Here is a 20,260-nt window from a genome sequence, read left to right as displayed (position 1 = left end):
AGAGGGAGGCTTTAAATAGATTAGGTTGGAGGAGGAGCGTGCGTAGCTGTGTTGGCCTCAGGCGGCTTGGTGCTGCAGTGAGTTATTAGTAGTAGTAGTAGATTAAGAAACATATTATTTTAGCACTGCTCAAAATGGAAAGAAAGTGAAATAAAGGCAGGGATTGTCTATTGCCTCTTAGAATATAAAGTCAATAAAAGGTATACATATGTGAAGGATAAACAGGAAGGAGAAATTTAATTAATGTCAGAGTTCCTTAATCAAATTGAAAGAGCACCGTGTCCCTTCAAACAAAAGAAAAGTGGATGATTATACTAAAGCATAATTTAGATATTTAAGAAGGCATATGCAAAAGAACAAGCCTGGTTGTTATTGACCCATAAATTTACCAACCAGCACAACACAAAAGGACACTCCAAGAAGCTACCAGAGTCAAGCTCCCGATCGAAAACTCGCCTAACATTCTTCTTGAGAAGAGTCATAAACCATTGGAATCAACTAAAAGATTCAACTGTCAATGCTCCCTCCATCCAGTCCTTCAAAAACCAACTTGACAAAAAGTGGGAGAAGAAGCAGTGGAGGTTTGACTGGTAGTCATCAACTCAAGAGGACTATAGGTCTGGAAGACCTTAAAGCTCTCAGATGGATTAAGGTGATTAAGGTAAGGTGATTATCTACAGTTTTTAACTGTGTAATTAATCCTTAATCTAAGTGGAACATAAAATGTATTTTCCAACATGAAGAGGGGGGCGGGGTAGATTGTCTTTTTGCTTATAATCTATTATAATTGACTGACACTGCAATGGTAAAATGTTTACTGCCCTAGTGTATCCATGGTCAAGTAGCAACAGCAAAATAAATGATTGGTAAAAACATTCCAGTTTCGTCTTAGGCGATCAGCCTAGAAAACACATAGCTTTTTTCAGGCACTCCTTTCAGTAGCCCAGTGGGAACATACCAGCACGAGATGCCCTTTGCACAGAATTATCAAAATTGAAAATTATGGACACAGACACCATTTGTCAACTGTAGCTTACCAATAGCTGAAGGATTTATCTTAACTTATTATTTACTTCTTTCATATTGGTAGGTTATTTCCTTATCAAAATTTATTTCATTTAACTAATATTATTATTCAGACATTTTGAACTTCATGCTGAAGAGAAGAAAATAATTGAGGATTACTTTTTTATGATCATGATGAAATGGCAAAAACTAAAAAAAAAATCCAAGCTCAAATTAACACTCTTTTCTTTGCAAATTTGACACCAAACAAAGTTCTAGGCTTCTGTGTGTTCTAGACTTTAGACTTTGAAGAATCCTGCCATACGTGCTTGCATCTGTGTTTATTGCAGTGTTATGCTTGCTTTGCTTATGCTTGCCTTTTTGTTATAGGTGCTTGGGTTTCAATATACCATTAAATCCAACTGAAGATTTTGCATGGTGTCAAAAGTGGGATAATAAGCATGGACAGTACACTGCATCCATCCATTGATTGGTCATCACCCAACCTCAAATCAGCCTGGAAATGGTTCAGACAACACTGTGAGCTAATGTTCTCAGGACCACTGGAAGGAAAATCTCAAGCCGTCAAATGCTCTTACTTGATGATATGGGTTGGAGAAAAAGAAAGAGATATCTTCAGTGCATGGGTACTAATAGCAGAAGAGACAAACAAGACAGGCATCTACCATGATAAATTTGGAGCCCATGTTGAACCCATCTCAAACCCAATAGTGACAAGATTTACCTTCCACAAGCAAGACCAAGGAAATGAAAACATTGAACAATATGTGACTAAACTCAAATTGATCGCGAAGGATTGTAAATTTTGCAGCAGCAGTGACGACATGATTTGAGATATACTGGTTTTTGGAGTCAAAAATAGCAGAACCCAAGAAAATTGTTGAGTGAGGGCAGAACACTAACTCTTGCCAGAGCCACAGACATTTTTCATGCCATTGAATCAGTGCAGGAAACCCAAGCACAGATATCAGCAGCCAAACAACATCCATCACCAGTGGTGAAACAAGAAACAAGTGGTGAAACAAGACAATCTGAAGCAAAATCAAAACAACCAAGATTGTTACTTCTGTGGAGCACGAAACTACTCAAGAAATCACAAATGCCCAGCCAGGGGAAAAACTTGTTCAAAGTGCAACAAAATGAACCACTTTGCCAAATGTGCAAAAGCAAAGTGATAAATGAGATCAGCCAACAAGAGGAAGAAGCCAATGCAAGCAAATTCATGATAGACACTGTGAACAGTCTTCAAACACAACATCTGGATGGATCCAATGCCATTATCAGAGTTGTGGACCAGAATCTTAACTTGGTCTTTAAGATTGACACCAGAGCTGAAGCAAATGTGCTCCCAACCAGTGATTACAGGGGCATGGTTCCAAAACCACAACTTCAACTGACCAGAGATGTGCTTACAAGCTACACAGGAGAGAAACTGGAAGTCATGGGCAGCATACAGCTGAGAATCAGCTACAAAAATTGTGAGAACCAGATACATCCATTCTATGTGGTGAATACTGATTGCAAGCCTATCCTGAGCAGGATGACAAGTCAAGACGTGAAACTGATCAAATTCATTCCCAACTTAACCCATGACAGCTCAGCTTCCATGATGAGAAATGGAACAGCCAAAATACTGGACGAATACAAAGACGTTTTTGAAGGAGTAGGAAAACTTCCAGAGAAGTGCAAGATCCACCTGAAAGAAGGTGCAGTGCCCACAGTAAAACCCCCAAAAAGGGTCCCCTTTGCCCTTCAAGAAAAACTCAAGGAGGAATTGGACCGCCTTGAGTCAATGGGCATTATTGAGAAAACATCAAGGCTCACCGAATGGGTAAAGTCAATAGTAGCAGTCCAGAAGCCAAATGGATCCCTCACAATATGCTTAGACCCTGTTGATCTTAATAAGTGGGTACAATAACCTCACTACCCAATTCCATTGTTTGATGATGTGGCATCCAAATGTTCAGGAACCAATAGGTTCTTCAAGCTAGATGCCAGACATGGATATTGGTCCATGGAACTAGATGAGGAGTCATCACTCATAACCATATTCAGTATATCCTTTGGCAGGCACAGATGGAAACAATACCCATTCGGAATCAAGTCAGCACAGGATAAGTTCAAAAGGAAAATGGAGGAAGCTTTCAAAGGCTTGGATATAGGTCTTATCATTGATGACATCGCTGGAGCAGCAAAGGATGAAGAAGACCATGATGCTAAGCTGAGAATGGTCTTGCAGCAAGCCAGAGAAAAAGGGGTCGGGTTCAACCAAGAAAAGTGCATTTTTGATGCAGAAAGTATCCCCATCTTTGGGCACTTCCCACTGAAGGAATCAAAACAGACCCACAGAAAATGAAGGTGATTACCAACATGCCAGCACCAGAATCACATGAACAGCTACAGGTGTTAATCAGCATGTACAACTATCTAGCCTGATACATTCCAAACCTGTCCACCCTCAATCATCTATTGCAAGAATTGTTGAAGTCCAAGAATTACAAATGTAGCCAACTCCACGAAAACGCAAGAAAACGAATCCAATCATCTATCTGCAAGAACCTTGCATACTTCCACCATACAAACAAACACTTAGAAATCATAGTAGATGCTTCACAGCATGGGCTGGGAGCCCAACTAGTTGTAGATGAGAAGACAGTAGCATTTGGATCACAGTCCCTCATCAAAGCAGAAAAACAATACTCAAAGATAGAGAAAGAAATGCTGCCTGTAACATATTCCTGCAAACACTTCCACCAGTATGTCTATGGAAGGACAGTGATGATAACTAGTGACCACAAACCATTGAAATCGAAATTGAAGAAACCCATATCTAGAGCTCCACCAAGACTACAAAGAATGATGATAGCAATCCAGAATTATGACATACAAGTAATATACCACCCAGGATCAGAAATCCCAGTTGCAGATGCCCTGTCAAGATTGCACTTACCCAAAACAGATCCTGACATGCAACACGACTCTGAATTTGCAGTATGGTACTCAGCTTTCTTAAGTTGGTCCTGATTCAAGATAGCAAAATCAAGCAAATTGCAGAGCAAACAAGTAGTGACAGAGAACTGCAGCTACTTGTCAAAACCATCACAGCTGGCTGGCCAGGTCACAAATGCAGTACTTCTATACTCAAGTACTGGAACCATTGCAACAAGCTAACTTACCTAGATGGCCTTATCCTGAAGGGTGACCAAATACTAATCCCTGCCACATTGCAAAGGGACATACTGGAGCAATTACACACTTCACATCTGGGCATGGTCAAAACCAAAGAACACAAAAGGATGGTTGTATTCTGGCCTAACATTACCAAAGACATTGAGAACATGATTGGAAGCTGTAATACATGTGTTTCCATGGCATACAACCAGGCCAGAAAAAGCACGATAGTCTCTCCAACTTTCACATACCCATTTGAACATGTAGGAACTGATCTTTTTGAATTCATGGGAATTGAATATCTCATTACTGCTGACTACTACAGCAGATTCATAGAAGTAGACAAGCTCACTACCAGCACATCACAGCAAGTGATTACCAAACTTAAAGCCCATTTTGCCAGATACGGCATACCAAAGACTGTTACACAGACAATTGCCTCCAGTTTTCATCAAAAGAATTCAAAGATTTCATGGATAGATGGAGCATTGTCCACAAAACATTCAGCCCCAAGTATCCCCAGTCTAATGTATTAAGCAAGAAGTTAGTAGAGACAGCAAAATGGATCATGGCCAAAGCTGTGGAACACCAATCAGACCCATATCTGGCTATGCTAGAGTACCAGAACACACCAGTAGATGGACTGGCTTCCCCAGCTCAGTTACTGATGAGTCGACAACTATGATCTGTACTACCAATACTTCCCAGACACCTGGAATCAAAAGTGGTTCCACAGTTGACATTCCAGAAAACTAGAGAGAGACAGCAGAAACAACAGGAGAAGTCATATACCCCATGGTCTTACATCATCCAAACAGAGAATAGAAAGCTCTACAGATGCAACAGGTGACATATTAGAGAGGCAAATCAATACTCACCTACTTATATTGATTTTGAGCACACAGACCAGCAGTGACATGCAGGCACAGCAGGCACCTTCACCACCATCAGCCATTAGGCTGGGAACATTGCATTGCTCATCTATGAGCCCAATGGCAGGCCCAATGTCACCTCTGCCTGCAGCTACACCTGCAGAGAGATTTACCGCACCACCAGATGATGGCAGAGCCACAATACCTCCAATGCAATCCCCAGTCTGATCCAACCTACCAACTTGAGCCCCAACCTTACACACCATGTGTTCCGACAGACATGTGAAGGAACCAAAGAGTTTCAACCTATAATCCCAACAAAGGAAAGAGGATGAAGAATCCTGCCATGCATGCTTGCATCTGTGTTTATTGCAGTGTTATGTTATATGCTTGCTTTGCTTATGCTTCCCTTTTAGTTTGCTTATACTTGCCTTATTGTTATAGGTGCTTGGGTTTCAATATACCATTAAATTAAACTGAAAGATTTTGTAAACTTGGTAACACTGCTACAGACCCACAGGCCAGATGATATTGTTTTCTATAATTTCTGAAGTGGAATGATTATGTACACTGTTCATTAAACAAGAATAAGCCAATGTAAATAAGGTGAAATGATGTAAGATAAGTACTAGTCAATACCAATTTGTCACTCAATCATGAACACTTCAGAGTGAAATTTAACAAGTGTAATATAATTTGTCTAGTGCCTCCAAAGGAATTAAAGAATTGATTATTCCTAAAATCACCATCAAAAAAAGGAGGGCCTCCCCCAAGCTCTGATGAAAATCATATTCCTGGGAAAGCAGGCAGAATATGAGGAATACATTTAAGTTTATACAGATGGCTCAAAGACAGTAACAAAATGCAGTTGTGCAGCAGTTATACCCTCCCAGAGCCTGTCTCTTTCATACCGTTTACCCCCTAACCTGACAATTTTCTCTGCAGAGCATATGGCAATTAAGTTTTCACTTCAAGCCATATCAAGCCAAACAGAGAGCAAACATCAGAAGTATATTGTCTGCTCTGATTCACTTTCAGCTCTGGATTATCTCTCACACCAGCAACACCAAGCAAGAAATGTTGCCATTGAGATGGAAAATTTGGTTACTTAACTTGCAAAAAAGGGTATATCTATTCTATTCCTTCTTCTTCTTCTTATTCAGCAGACGGGCTTTTCAGTCGATACTATTTAGTCCTTTTCCTTTTGGCTCACTCTGTGGGATCAACAGAACTATGGAGCTGGTTTGTCTTATATGATTTGTATCTGCTCAGATTTCTTGAAGTATGTCTTTTGATACCAGCAGTTGAATTATAAGAGAATATATATTGAGCTCTGTGATCTGCGAGAAAGCATGGTCAGCAAGACTCTTGGCTGTTAGTGGAATTTTGTGGTGTTTGAAGCATTCTAACATTTTACATCGCAGGATATACTGTGCAGACGTCAGCATATTACATTCAAATAGACAATGATCTATTGTTTCATTCTTAAGATTACATGACCTGCAAAGGGGGGACGAGGGAACTTCGCCGCTTGAATTAGGGATCTGATATGAAAATGCCTGAAAATTTAGCCCATTTGGACCTTGCCGAATTCTATGATAAATCTTACCAAAAATAATAACGAAATTATTATTCAGTTGTGCTGCAGTTATACCCTCCCAGAGCCTGTCTCTTTCATACCGTTTACCCCCTAACCTGACAATTTTCTCTGCAGTTTGACAGTTTTCTCTGCATATGAGTTTGTCTTATATGATTTGTATCTGCTCAAATTTCTTGAAGTATGTCTTTTGATACCAGCAGTTGAATTATAAGAGAATATATATTGAGCTCTGTGATATGCGAGAAAGTATGGTCAGCAAGACTCTTGGCTGTTAGTGGAATTTTGTGGTGTTTGAAGCATTCTAACATTTTACATCGCAGGATATACTGTGCAGACGTCAGCATATTACATTCAAATAGAAAATGATCTATTGTTTCATTCTTAAGATTACATGACCTGCAAAGGGGGGACGAGGGAACTTCGCCGCTTGAATTAGAGATCTGATATGAAAATGCCTGAAAATTTAGCCCATTTGGACCTTGCCGAATTCTATGATAAATCTTGGAAAGGTGCTTACTTGGGAAAGGTGATAGGGTAGGATTCTTATTATTTAGCAGTACCTCTGTAAGTCTCCAGCGGTAAATATCTCTAATGGGGATTGATCTCCCACTTGGCTGGCCAATATTTAAAGCATTTTTGTGACTTCATCTGCCTTATGGTTACCTATTATACCCGAGTGGCTTGGAATATACTGCATATGAGTTAAAATACCTTTTGAAGCAAAAATATCAATAATCCTAAGACAAAGAAATGTGTCAATATCCATCTTATATTGAGAAGCCGAAGAAAGAAGCTCAAGGCTTGACAAAGAGTCAGAATATATTATAATATTTTTAATATTAACATTCATATATTCACTAACCATGAGGAAATCTAATGCCATGATTATGGCATTTAGCTCGGCAGACATTACAGATGAATTATCGTGTAATCTCTCTCCTAAAGCAATATTATGGGTTGGGACGAATGCTCTGCTTGCCACTTTCTCATTCATTTTGAAACCATCTAAAAAAATTTGGAAATGGTTTTTATAAGCAACATTATTTAGCTCTGCAAATTTTTTCTGAATAAAAGAAATGGGGGTAAGTTCTTTGGTCCGCTTTGAGAAGTCAGTCTTTATTATGGGGACTGACCAATTCCAAGGGGGGGGGGGGGAATGTGGGTGCAATAGATTTTACTGGCACTGGGAACTTCTTCTGGATATTTGCATATTCATTTGCAATGCCTAAAAACATAGATGGATTTCTTAGCCAGTTATGCAGGGTATGAGAATCATTGGCTTCAATTTTTGTAAGGTAATTAATTAGTAGAGATCTTCTTTCGTTTATTGGTGATAGTCCACTCTCAGTAAGCAGAAACTTAGTTTTTGTTGGTTTCCTAAGACCAAATATAAGACAAATTATATCATTTTGCGTTGTTTCGATTTTTTGCATGTGGGTCTTAGCACAGGCGCCATAAACTATGAGGCCATAATCAATATGGGTCTTATATACGATTTATAAAGTCGGAGTAGTGTTTTCTCATTACAGCCCCAATGTGTGGCTAGTAGCCTTTTAATTATTCTTATTTTTCTACAGCACTTTTTTATTGTGTTTGTGATGTGGAGGTGGAAGTTTAGTTTTTGGTCAAGTATGAGCCCTAGATAATTAATTTGATTGTCCTCTGGGATAAGTATTCCATTTAATGTTAGCCTTGCATTAGAATGATTTCGCTTATGGTGGAATTCGATAATTTTTGACTTTGTGGGTGCAGTAGGTAAAATGGACTTTTGAGAAAACTTTTCAAATTGGAAAAGTGCATTTTGCAACTTTGAATACGCAATCTCGAAGGTATTGCCAGTTGCCCATAACACCAGATCATCAGCGTACTGTAGATTGGTATGTGGGAGGTTCATGTCCCAGAGAAACAGTGAAAATAGTAGGCAGCTCAGGGCCGCACCCTGTGGAAGGCCTTTGGTTATTGAAGTCTTGGGTGAAGAGGCTGAACCTACACAAACAATGAAACTTCGGTTTTCTATGAAGGATACAAGATTGGGGGGTAGTCCAAGGTTTGTAAGTTTAACTAAGAGAATCTGGTGGTCAACATTATCATATGCTCCTTCAAAATCTAGGAATGCAGCAGTTCGGACATTTTTTTTATAGGGATTCATTTATTGCATTTGTTAACACTATGAAAGCATCTGTTGATGAGTGGTGTTTCCAGAAGCCAGTTTGAGTATGAGGTATCAGATTATTCTTCTCAACAAACCATAGCAGTCGATGGTAAATCATTTTCTCCATTAATTTTCTCAGCACTGGGGTAATCATTATAGGTCTATATGACTCAGGGTCATGTTTAGGTTTCTTTTTCTTTAAAATTGGTAGGAGACATGAACATTTCCAGTTATTAGGGAATGTGAATGTAGCCCATGCAAGGTTATAGCAATTTAGGAGCTCCTGTTTGTACAAAGGGGTAAGATTATTTATCCATATAGGGTGTATATTATCGTAGCTATTTGTAGCATTGGCCTTGATATGCTGTATTGCATTATTCAATTCATGTATTGAGAAGGGATGGTTTATATACTCTGAACCTGGTCGGGGCTGGTAAATAGGATTTGTCAAAATTTGAGTAGTGATATTTTTACTTTTTGATGTTAGCTTTTTTGAGGAAAGGGAGGCAAATAATTTTGTCTTATCAATGTCATTATCATAGTGGGAATTCTCATGTGTTAGTTCATACATAAGAAGGTTGGGGGATGTTTTTTCCCACATATTTTGCTTATAAGTCTATGCATGCTTAGCTCAGATGTTTATCTGGAAAGATTATTTGCAAAATTATTCCAATAATTATATTTAGCATTAATTGTTGTTCTCTTGAGGTTAGCCTCTGCTTGTAATTTACTTAAATATGTGGCAGGGGATGGTTTTTTAGGTATGCTCTCCAAGTTGCATTTTTTATTCTATGCATAATTTGGCAATCTTTTGTCCACCATGCTTTAGGGGTGTGTTTAGGGATGGTTTTCCTAGGTGAAGTTTTGGGGATAGCTTGATTAGCTGCATTTGTTAATATTGATGTCATACCTTCAGCGTACGTGTCAGCAGTTACAACTGAGGTATGAGATTTCTGCATTAAAGTTAGGATTTCTTCATTAAGCTTATTTCTAAACATGGTCCAATTTGCTTTGGTGTTGACATATTCAGGGATATGTGGGAGAATTTTGGCTGGTTCATTTAAAGAGGATACTATTGCAAAATGGTCAGTGCATAGAATTTCAAATTTCTTAACATAAATTTTATCTAGTATATTTATTGAAACAATTTGTAGGTCGATAGTTGAGAATTTGCCACTTTTGGGGTTAAAATATGAATTTAGATTAGGAGGGGTAGCAATTGCTAAATTGGCATTATTTGAAATCAATCTTTCAATAAGCTTACCAGCTTTGTTTGCTGGCTTTTCCCCCCACAGAAGACTGTGGGCATTAAAATCCCCGCATATGATTATGTTTTTTTGTATATTAGAATTAGTAATATAAGTGAAAAAGTCCATGGCATCTGTAGTCGGGCCATTAGGGTTATAAAGACTTAATATGTATGTTTTTGTATTATTTATCCAGACATTGATACCAATAATATCAACATCATTTGAAAAATCTGGGAAATTAATACCACAAAATTAAATATTATTATTTTAAATTATAGCTATGCCACCTCCTTTTCTCTGTGAAGACCTATCCTCTCTCAGGATAGTATATCCTGGAAACTTTGTTGTTTATTAGTCAAATGGATTTCTTGAAGGCAAGCAATATCAATTTTATTTTTTTATAAATTTTATTTAGTATATTTATTGAAACAATTTGTAGGTCGATAGTTGAGAATTTGCCACTTTTGGGGTTAAAATATGTATTTAGATTAGGAGGGGTAGCAATTGCTAAATCGGCATTATTTTAAATCAATCTTTCAATAAGCTTACCAGCTTTGTTTGCTGGCTTATCCCCCCACAGAAGACAGTGGGCATTAAAATCCCCACATATGATTATGTTTTTTTGCATATTAGAATTAGTAATATAAGTGAAAAAGTCCATGGCATCTGTAGTCTGGCCATTAGGGTTATAAAGACTTAATATGTATGTTTTTGTATTATTTATCCAGACATTGATACCAATAACATCAATATCATTTGAAAAATCTGGGAAATTAATACCACAAAATTTAATATTATTATTTTAAATTATAGCTATGCCACCTCCTTTTCTCTGTGAAGACCTATCCTTTCTCAGGATAGTATATCCTGGAAACTTTGTTTGTTGGTTATTAGTCAAATGGGTTTCTTGAAGGCAAGCAATATCAAAGGAATTATTATTCATAAAAGATAAAAGTTCATTTAACTTATTTTCTGAAAGTGATCTTACATTCCACTGAAGTACTGAACTATGCTGCTTTGTTGTTTTAATTTTCATTTTGCTGTGTATCAATGTTGAGCTTTGCTAGGAGCAGAGCAAGATCTTTTTTTGCTTGGATATGCATGCGATTGGGTAGGTACAATTTTAGTAATTCGCTTATGATTTTTTTGCTTTTTGTGGTTGTTTTAGGTTCATTGACTGTATTGCATTAGAATTTAGTATAAATAGGCACATGTTAGGTGTTAATTCATTTGGATTTTCATCTGGCTTTTTGTTGATAATTTGATAAATTCCTGTTAATACTTCTGATTCATTTCTACTTGGGAGAGGTGGCCATTCTGATCTTCTATCATTGCTTGCAGAGGCTAGAAGGTTTGTCCAGGGTGAATCTCTCTTATAGGAATGTGAGCTTGGTTGCTTTGAGGAAGGAGTCTTATTGGGGGTGCTTGATGCTTTTGGTAGAATGGTTGGTCTGTGGGTGAGAGGGTTGGGTGGTTTCATAAAGTTTTTGGTCAGGTGTGATCAAGCTGCATTTGCTTCCATTGCTGCAAAAGGGTAAGGTATGTTTTTTTCTGTTGCTATTTGGAGTGTTAGTGCTCGTTTTTTATATACAGGGCATAAAGTTTTATTAGTAGAATCGTGGGGACCATTGCAGTTGATACCTTTTGGCTGATTGTTTTTACAATTTGTCATTCCAGTGGGGTGGGAGTTTTTACAAGAATTGCATTCATGTGATGTTTCACTGCATGTGTTTTTTGTGTGTCCTAGTTTTAAACATTTTTGGCATTGGATAGGTTTTGGCTTCTAGGGCTTGTGGGGTTTCCTTTGTCCAAAGAGGAATATCTGGTCCAGGTTATTATTTCCTTCTCTTAGTGTGAATAAGAAAGACTTGCTTAACCTTTGGCCATTGGCATCTGGTTTACCCAATTGGGTTACATCAGCTACTGGGATTGGGTTACCAGTTCTGTCAGAGAGCCCTTCTTTTAGATCCTGAATAGGAATTTCTGGAGGGATGTTATACACTACTATTTTAGTTGGGTTTTGGTTTGGGGTGCAGAGAACAGATTTTATTGGTATGTTAAGAAGAGATTTTGAATTCTGTAATATATCTGCTGATTTAGAATCTTGAAGGCCTATTAGCAGAGATCCATGACAGTTAATGTTTAATGAAAACATTGATTTAACACTTTGAAGATTACAACCCTCAAGAGAGCTATCTCCCTTTATCTCAAAGGGAGTATCTGGAGTGATTTTTAAGTAAATTGCAAGGTTTTGTGAGGGGGATGTTGGGTCATGTGGAGGGGTAATATTTTTGATTGGGGAAGTTTTTTTTGAGTTTCTTGATAGGACCTCTTGAAATTCATTTTCATTATTATCCTGTATTGTGACATACGCTCCAACTTCCACCATTGTATTATTCAATGACCCCTCATGTGAGCTTTGAGAAAGTTGACTTGACCAGCCAAGGGGTTGAATGTTTTTGGTGGTACTTGAGGTAGGGTCCAGGGGGTTTTTTGGGTGGTGTTCTATGCATTGCCTATTGGAATAAGCTTTAATACAATCAAAAAGAAGAAGAGAAAAAATTGATATTATAAAACCAGACTGTCTACACTCTTTTAAAGGGAGGACTTCACTATCCACAGGTGAAACTACAGTGTTGTCCAGAAGATGGTTTGGTGTAAGATTGGTTCAATTGACTGCTGATAAATCTAGGTAAATTTCTTAAAGCGTCTATTCATGTGGGTTCCAGCACACTGTGGTATAACAGGAAACAAATTAGCAGATCAGGCTGCAAAACAAGCCTCCCAACTAGGCCTGATCACCCAAACCCCTATCACTGGTCCTGAAATTCTTTCTTCAATTAGCTCAAAAATTTTGGAAGAAGAAGAGGCCTGGCTCCATCCCCCAACTGTGACACTTATGGAGTGTATGAAAATATACATCACATCATTTTTAACTGTGGAAAATATGAAAAAGAGAGAGAAGTACTAAGAAATTGCTGTGAGAAGGCATTTAGTGCATTCACAATGCATTCTGTTCTGGGACATCACATGTCTCCTCCTTGGGCTAAAAAACTAAGCACAAACCTATTAGGTAGATTTGTTAAGACTACTGGTTTGATTTTTAGAATTGCCCTATTTATCATTTTAGATATATTTTATTGGCATTTGGTTGTATTGATATTGGTTATAATGTGTAAAAATTGTATTACTTTTTATTATTGTGTTGTACATGTATTTTAATTGCTGTTTGACAATGCATATTTGCAGTATTTTGATTTCCATTTATCAATGCAGGCAGTTGCTGCAGGCAAAAAACCCCCCTCCATTAGCAAGTCAAGTGATACTGTTCTGGTTCAGTGAATACTGACTGAAGTGACACCCAAGCAAGCTAGTGATTATAGAAGGCACAGAACAACTGAGTGATACAAATGCATATGACCTATTGGTTGAATCCATCAAACCCCAAACAACACAACAACAACAACAAGTGTAATTAACAATTATATTGCATGTTTTATTTTTACCCTGCTGTGTCTCATGGAAAAATCACTATAACAATATCAAATTCCCGAATTTCAAGCCCAATCAATTGTTGTTTTTTTTCTAAATTTAGGTAATGCATTTGCAGATCTTTGAAACCTCTTAAGTTGGGATTGTACCTAAGTTACAAAGTTGAAAACAAATTCTTGTAAGCCAGCTTTATTCAAGCAGAAGATCTGTGTTGCAAGGTTTCACTTTTATAATATAAAGAGTTTAAAAAGTCATTTAAGGTCACTGCCTTCTAGGGTAAACACATCACAGTTCATATTATTGACTTGCCAACAAAGTGAACATACCACTTGATGTTTTTTTTATGCTCTTTATGAATATAATAATGGCTTCTATTGCAAATTCAAATTTAAGCACTTTTTGAGCTTTTAAAAATGGCAAATTTTCAATTAAAGTATGAGTTATTGGTTATTTCAACAAAATAATACTATGTTTTCTTGGTCATTTTTGACAAAACAATACTACATTTTCTTAGTGCCAAAATTATTTATAATAAGGTTAAATTAGGTCAAAAAGTCCTTAAAATTTGAATTTGCAATAGAAGCAATTATTATATTTGTAAAGAGCATAAAAAAAAGGCATCAAGTGGTATGTTCTCTTTATTGATAAAACAATAATATTAACTGTGATATATTTACCCCTTCTAGACAGAGGAGTGGAGATAGGCAGCATACTTCAAAACACCTTCCTGGGACACAATTCAGTCTATTGACCCATTCCTGAAAGTTTCATTGTCTTACCTAAACCCTTTCCAAGATAGGAAAAAGTAATTCAACTAGAATTGGTAAAATTCTAGTTTAGCTAGTTTTTGCTTTCTTGGAAAGGGGTTGGGTTAGGAAAATGAAACTTTCAGAAATGGTTCTATAGACTAAATTATGTCCTGGGAATGCATTATGAAGTACCTACATCCAATCCTTCTTTCTCTAGACAGGAGTGACCTTTAAAAGTCTTTGTGTTATGAAAGTGAAACCTTCCTAGACAAATCTTCTGCTTAGATAGAAGGAAACTAGGCTATGGTAAAATTCTAGTTAATTGACTTCTTGCTATCTCAGAAACAGTTTAGGTTAGGAAAACAAAACTTTCAGGGATGAATCTACACACTAAAGTATGTCCTGGGAAGGTATTTTGAAGCAATTACCTCCACTCCTTCTCCATCTACAGGGCCCTGACCTTTAGAAATATGTGTGTTACAAAAGTGAAACCTTGCAAAATAGATCTTCTGCTTAATTGAAGTACAACAAAACTATTTTCAGCTTCATAACTTTGCCTGATTCCATTTTATAAGGTTTTAAAGATATGCAAGTACATTCCCTAAATTTTGAAAAAAACATTGATATGGCTCAGAATTCTACTCAAATAACAGGAATAGCATTTTCAGAAATAAAGGCAGAGAAAAAGCAACTAGTAACTGAAAATTAAGGTAAAATGTTGCTTTGTCGAAATTTCAATAGGTAGCCTATAGACCTGTCATGTAGGTAAATTTCAGGGCCCTCTAGAGCAAGAAGGAGTGGATGTGGGACCTTCCTGGGACATACTTTAGCCTGTAGACCCATCCCTGAAAGTTTCATTTTCCTTACCTAAACCCTTTCTGAGATAGCAAGAAGTCAATTAACTAGAATTCTACCAAAAACTATTTTTGGCTTCACAACTTTGCATAATCCCAATTTATGAGGTTTCAAAGATCTACAAATGTATTGAAAAAAAACACTGATAAGGCTTAAAATGCTTCTCAAATAACAGGAATTACAACCTACATTACATTTTACTATTAGTACACATTTTACTATTACTATAACATTACTATATATTTTACAAATAACAGGAATTAGGCCTACAACCAGAGAAAAAGAAACTGATAACTGGAAATTAAGGTAAAATGTTCTGTCAAAAGTAGGCTATTATAAGTTCTAAGAGTAGTGCAGTTTCACTGTCAAGTGGGCACATTTTTAAGACCTAGAAATCAGAAGAGGGTCAAAATGGAAGTGTAGCAATATCTTCCCAAAGTGTGTTTTTGGCCCTGGATTCATTAGGCCTATTGAGATTTTCATTTTCCTAACCTAACTCCTTTCCATGATAGCATACAGTAGCTAAACTAGAATTTTACCCTTTTCAGAACCCTATTATGCGACACACAATTTGAGCTATAGGCTAGCTCAAAATATAAAATTAATAGGATAAAAACCTCAACAACATCAGCTAGAACATCATGAAGTGCTTCCAACTTTTCACTGTTTGAGTCACTACTCTCCAAGATTCCTGTAATATAGCTCCCAAAAACACTTTCATCAACACTAAGTTCTTGAAGCTTTGGTGTGAGCCAAATCTGAAAATCTTCTAGAGTCCCCATTGCATGGGGCAAATTCGAAAATCTTCTATCCGTCTAAAGCAAATTAATATGAAAGAACAGGCTAGATCAGAAATGAAAATAGATGGCAATAAAAGTACCATTTACAGTGCGAGTTTTTATCGTTTCCTTGTCAAGGTAGGATCAAATGGATAGGATCTTGACAAAATCCTGAAAGGGTTGTCCTTTAAACAACCCTTAAAGCTTAATCATTTTAGCTATGTTTCCATTGCAGATTTTTCAGACAAATCAACCATACCTTTTGAGCTTATCTAGCAGCTCCAGTTATAATTGGCGCTTCAATTGCGTTAGAAGTGGCTTTTCTATCAACAGAAGTCAGATCTGGTGATTTTGTTTCCTTGGCAGACATTGCCTAAAAAAACTATAATGAAGATAAGGTTTCAGAGTATTGAAAAGGGTAAAAATTTTGCAAAAAGGGTTTCTCTTTGGAAAATAAAAACCAAATTTTCATCCCATAAGAATTGTACACTCAAAAGTTAACAGGCAACACGAATAGGCTGTTGATAATAAAAGCATGAGGTAAAATCTTGGAAGGAGAAGGAGGAAAAAATTATTCCACATCCATTTTTATCTCCAAATATGATAATTACTGCCCTTCCTGTTCCATTTCTGTCCCTCCTTTTTGTCTTGATAAAGGTCCCGCTGCAGAATACGTAACAAAAGAAACTACTTTTTTTATTGTTGTATTGAAATTGGCTACATTTTACATTTTAAGCAAACTATAGATGGAAAATAAAATAAAGCAAACCAACAAAATCAGTAAAAATTTATACATAGTCGGGGGCTATAATTGGCTCTATTAAAGAAGAGGACTCAATTCCCATTTTACACCTCTCCCCCACCCAAAAGTATGATTTTTTGCCAAAAAATGACTGTCAAAAATTTTGAACTAATCACACACACAGGATAAAACATGGCCCCTTAATCCATCATAAATCTATTTGAAAAACAAGGGCAACTTGTAAACAGCCAGTTGGCCGTTTTACGAATTACCTAAGCTTCAGAACAAAACTTTACCACTGTCGTCACTTTAGCTTCCAATATTCTAATCTTTCTCTATTTTAGCTATTTTCTCTATTCTAGATTCAAAACTGTTAACATTTTCAAATAGGAATATCAGTACGTATTAAATATCAAATCCGCGTTCATTTTTTTTTTCAGTAATCTTAGTAATCAAGGTGATTTTCTCCTGCTTGATGGTATACCGAATATGTAAACGTTGCTCAGGTAGAATTGATTTTAGTACAAGTGCAAATCACGTCCTGGTTTTTAGTAAGAACAGAGGGTGTTAGCCCAACTCCTCATTGAAATAGTTTCAGCATATTTTAGGTTTGAACTGATTATTTATTTTAATTCCTGCTTTTCTTGAGTTTCATTTATTTATTAATAATGATTTATGGTTGTTTGAAATGTTATTGAAATACAAAATATAATTGAAATACATGCTTGAAATATTACTTGACTTTATTTCTGCTCGTCTTCCGTTTAGTGTAGCTCTGACTTTTGTTTTGAAAACTTGTTTTGTGGAAAGTTTTTTTTTTAATTAATACCATAAAATGAATGAGCTACTAAATATGGGTTTTTAAACGTTGATGGTTTTCCTGGTCAAGCTTTGTCTCCACGTGAAAATTTCTTTCTAATCTGATATTTTAAATTAATGAAGGATTATATGTTCAATGTGTAACTGAATTTTCAATCTGACTTTTCAAAAATACAGGTAATAGTATCTCAGGGTTCTTGTATATTTGCGAAATATGTACACAATTTTGCACATATATTTGAGGGAGGTAAGAAGTAAAAACAATGTCAAGGGCCTTATTTTGACAATACTTTCGTTGCCTTTTTTATGTTAACGCCTAAGCTATACAAAAGTCTTTTTGTCAAGTTAATTGTTTATATTGAATTGTTTATATTACTTAAATTTATATTGAAGATATAATTTTGCTAATTTTTCAATTAGTTTTACGAGAACAAAGCCTTTTGATGGAAGTAAAAAAGGAAGTTGAAACTTCACATTATTTTGTTCCCGGAAGTTCCGAACACAAATTATTTTGTTGTAGCTTCCGCAACATATATTTATATAACGAAAGAAAAAAAAATATCATGTATTTTCAAATTAGTATCTACAAGTCATACCAGGTTAAGTGACCTAAAATCAATTAAAAACACTTTTAAATGCTTTAATTTTTGCTGTAAAAAACACCGCGAAACTGCTTGATGTTTCTGCTGCACATAAATAATATATTTTCGTGATTACAGTAAAACATTAGCTTTTCAAAATGTAGAGAAACATCGTGAATCAGTGTATTTGATCCTGTGCTATAGATATATGCTGCACAGTGTAAGAAGCAATAACTCTAGTTAGTTTCGATTTTAAACTTGATCTTTTCACCCTGACAAAAATTTCAATTATAGAAATTTCAATTTACAAAAATCCAATTACATTGACTCTTTTATTTCCAAATAGAAAATTATTCTGTTTTATTTCTAGTTTAGGTTGATAAGCTAAGATTTCATTTTTATGGAACAAGTCTAGCAAAATTTGAGATAACACAGCAATAGCAATCGCAGATGTGAATCTTCAAGATCTCATAGCTCTTGCAAACGATTTAATTCCGTACCTAAATAATTTTACTAATGTTAGTTTTTTAGGCGATAACGTGAGTAAAACTAATTATATGATTTTTAGACGTACTGGCGTGTTGATGAATTCTTCAAATAAAATTTGTCTTAGTGGTATTATTATTCATTAAATTTTGAAGCGAAGTATTTGGGATTTGTTGTAGATTGTAATTCGAGTTTAAGGAAACGCAGTGAAATTTATCCTCTAAGGCAACAAGAGGTTTACGTTTACTTCGCCATTTACATAATTTCTTTTCTGTTTGTGTTTTATAGATTATTCATAGCACGATTATCTATCCTTAAAATGTACATGGATATCCCCTTTGGGAAGTGAATTTTATGCTAATTCCAGAGAAATCCAGACGATTCAGAATAAAGCACAAAAAAACACAAATTCTCTTAATACACTCATTTTGTTTTGTCATTTAAGAATTTTGAATGCTAGTCAGTTACGGGTCATCAGCACCGGTATACCCAGGTTTGAAAGATGTTTCAGTAGCATTTTTCATGGATATTTTTTCTACTAAATCTAATTGTTATTCCTATAATGTTAGGAATGCTGATAAGCTAAGACGAGAAAAAAATACAGTCAGGTCAGCCCTTGTCGTTCGTAACATAAGTGTAACTCACTGGAATGGCCATCCTGACAACATTAGGGGCTCTGAGCTTTTTTTAATTTAAATTCCAGGTAAAAAGTTTCTCCTTAGTCGTAATGCAGGGTGGGAGCTGGTTTCTTCAGATTATTATGGTATATTTCCCTTCTTGCCGGAGTTTTGATTATATAATTTAATTGTTTAACTGGGTCACTGTCCACATGTTCTTTGACCTTCTAGGAATGGCTATTTTTTATTTCACTGATTTATTATTTTGTGAACTGTTAACAATGCACAAACCACTCAATTCAGTAGTTAACTACTAACTTTGTGGAACTGTATTACATCTCCTCAGTGCATTGGTGTCAATTCACAAAAATGCAGGAAAGAATGTATTTTTCCAAATAGGGGGAGGGGGAGTGTAATTTTTCTCAACAAAAAAACTTTTTTCAATGAGAATATCCTTAATCTTGGTGTCAGGGGTAAAAAGGAAGGGGTCCCTCTCAAATTGACAAACTCTTTAAAGACACCAAAAATGTCACCCAGAATGTAATCTTCGCTTATGCACAACACGAGAAGTAGCGAAAGGAGCCCTATCTTCAGGGTACACAGCTTCAACCTGCACAACTGCGTGCGTGTAGGCTCAGTGTACTTCTAGTTGTTGAAAATGGAGCATTGTAGGCCTATTGTTACGGGTTGACTAGACATAACCTCAAAACAGGAGTAACATAGTAAAAAATCCCGCCAAGTGCTGGGTAAGCAGTGCTATAAGATTTCTTATGGCAAATAAACACTCAGCAGCCGTAACTCATCCTCAATTGTATGAAGTTTATGGTAGTAACAATATGAGTGAAGATATTGTCGGTCAATGAGTGCGGTTTTCTTTTTAATTTAAGGACAAACATTACTTTCTCTTGTATATAATAACCTGATGAAAAAAAGTTAATAAACAGTCATAATAGCCAGTGGTTCACAGTTGCAGAACTCTCAAATCCTTTTCCAAAAATTTGTCAGAGACTTTTACACGTGAGAGTGACCAATGACCTAGGGTATCGCAAATTTTGCACTTGTGGGGTAC

At 36.2% G+C, this 20,260-nt stretch overlaps 1 protein-coding gene across 1 annotated transcript in view; it reads right to left on the bottom strand.

Moving 5' to 3' along the window:
* Positions 1 to 15,999, bottom strand: part of LOC136031759 (coiled-coil domain-containing protein 43-like) — a 50,345-nt gene extending 34,346 nt beyond the window's left edge. Inside the window, exon 1 of the mRNA XM_065711491.1 lies at positions 15,785 to 15,999. Coding sequence (XP_065567563.1) covers positions 15,785 to 15,949 — 165 coding nt within the window. The 5' untranslated portion in view covers positions 15,950 to 15,999. The remainder of the gene's footprint in view (positions 1 to 15,784) is intronic.
* Positions 16,000 to 20,260: the final 4,261 nt, after the last annotated feature.

This window comes from Artemia franciscana, chromosome 10, assembly GCF_032884065.1.
Source record: "Artemia franciscana chromosome 10, ASM3288406v1, whole genome shotgun sequence".
NCBI classification, from domain to species: Eukaryota; Metazoa; Arthropoda; class Branchiopoda; order Anostraca; family Artemiidae; genus Artemia; species Artemia franciscana.
This window is presented reverse-complemented; position numbering and strand designations above follow the sequence as displayed.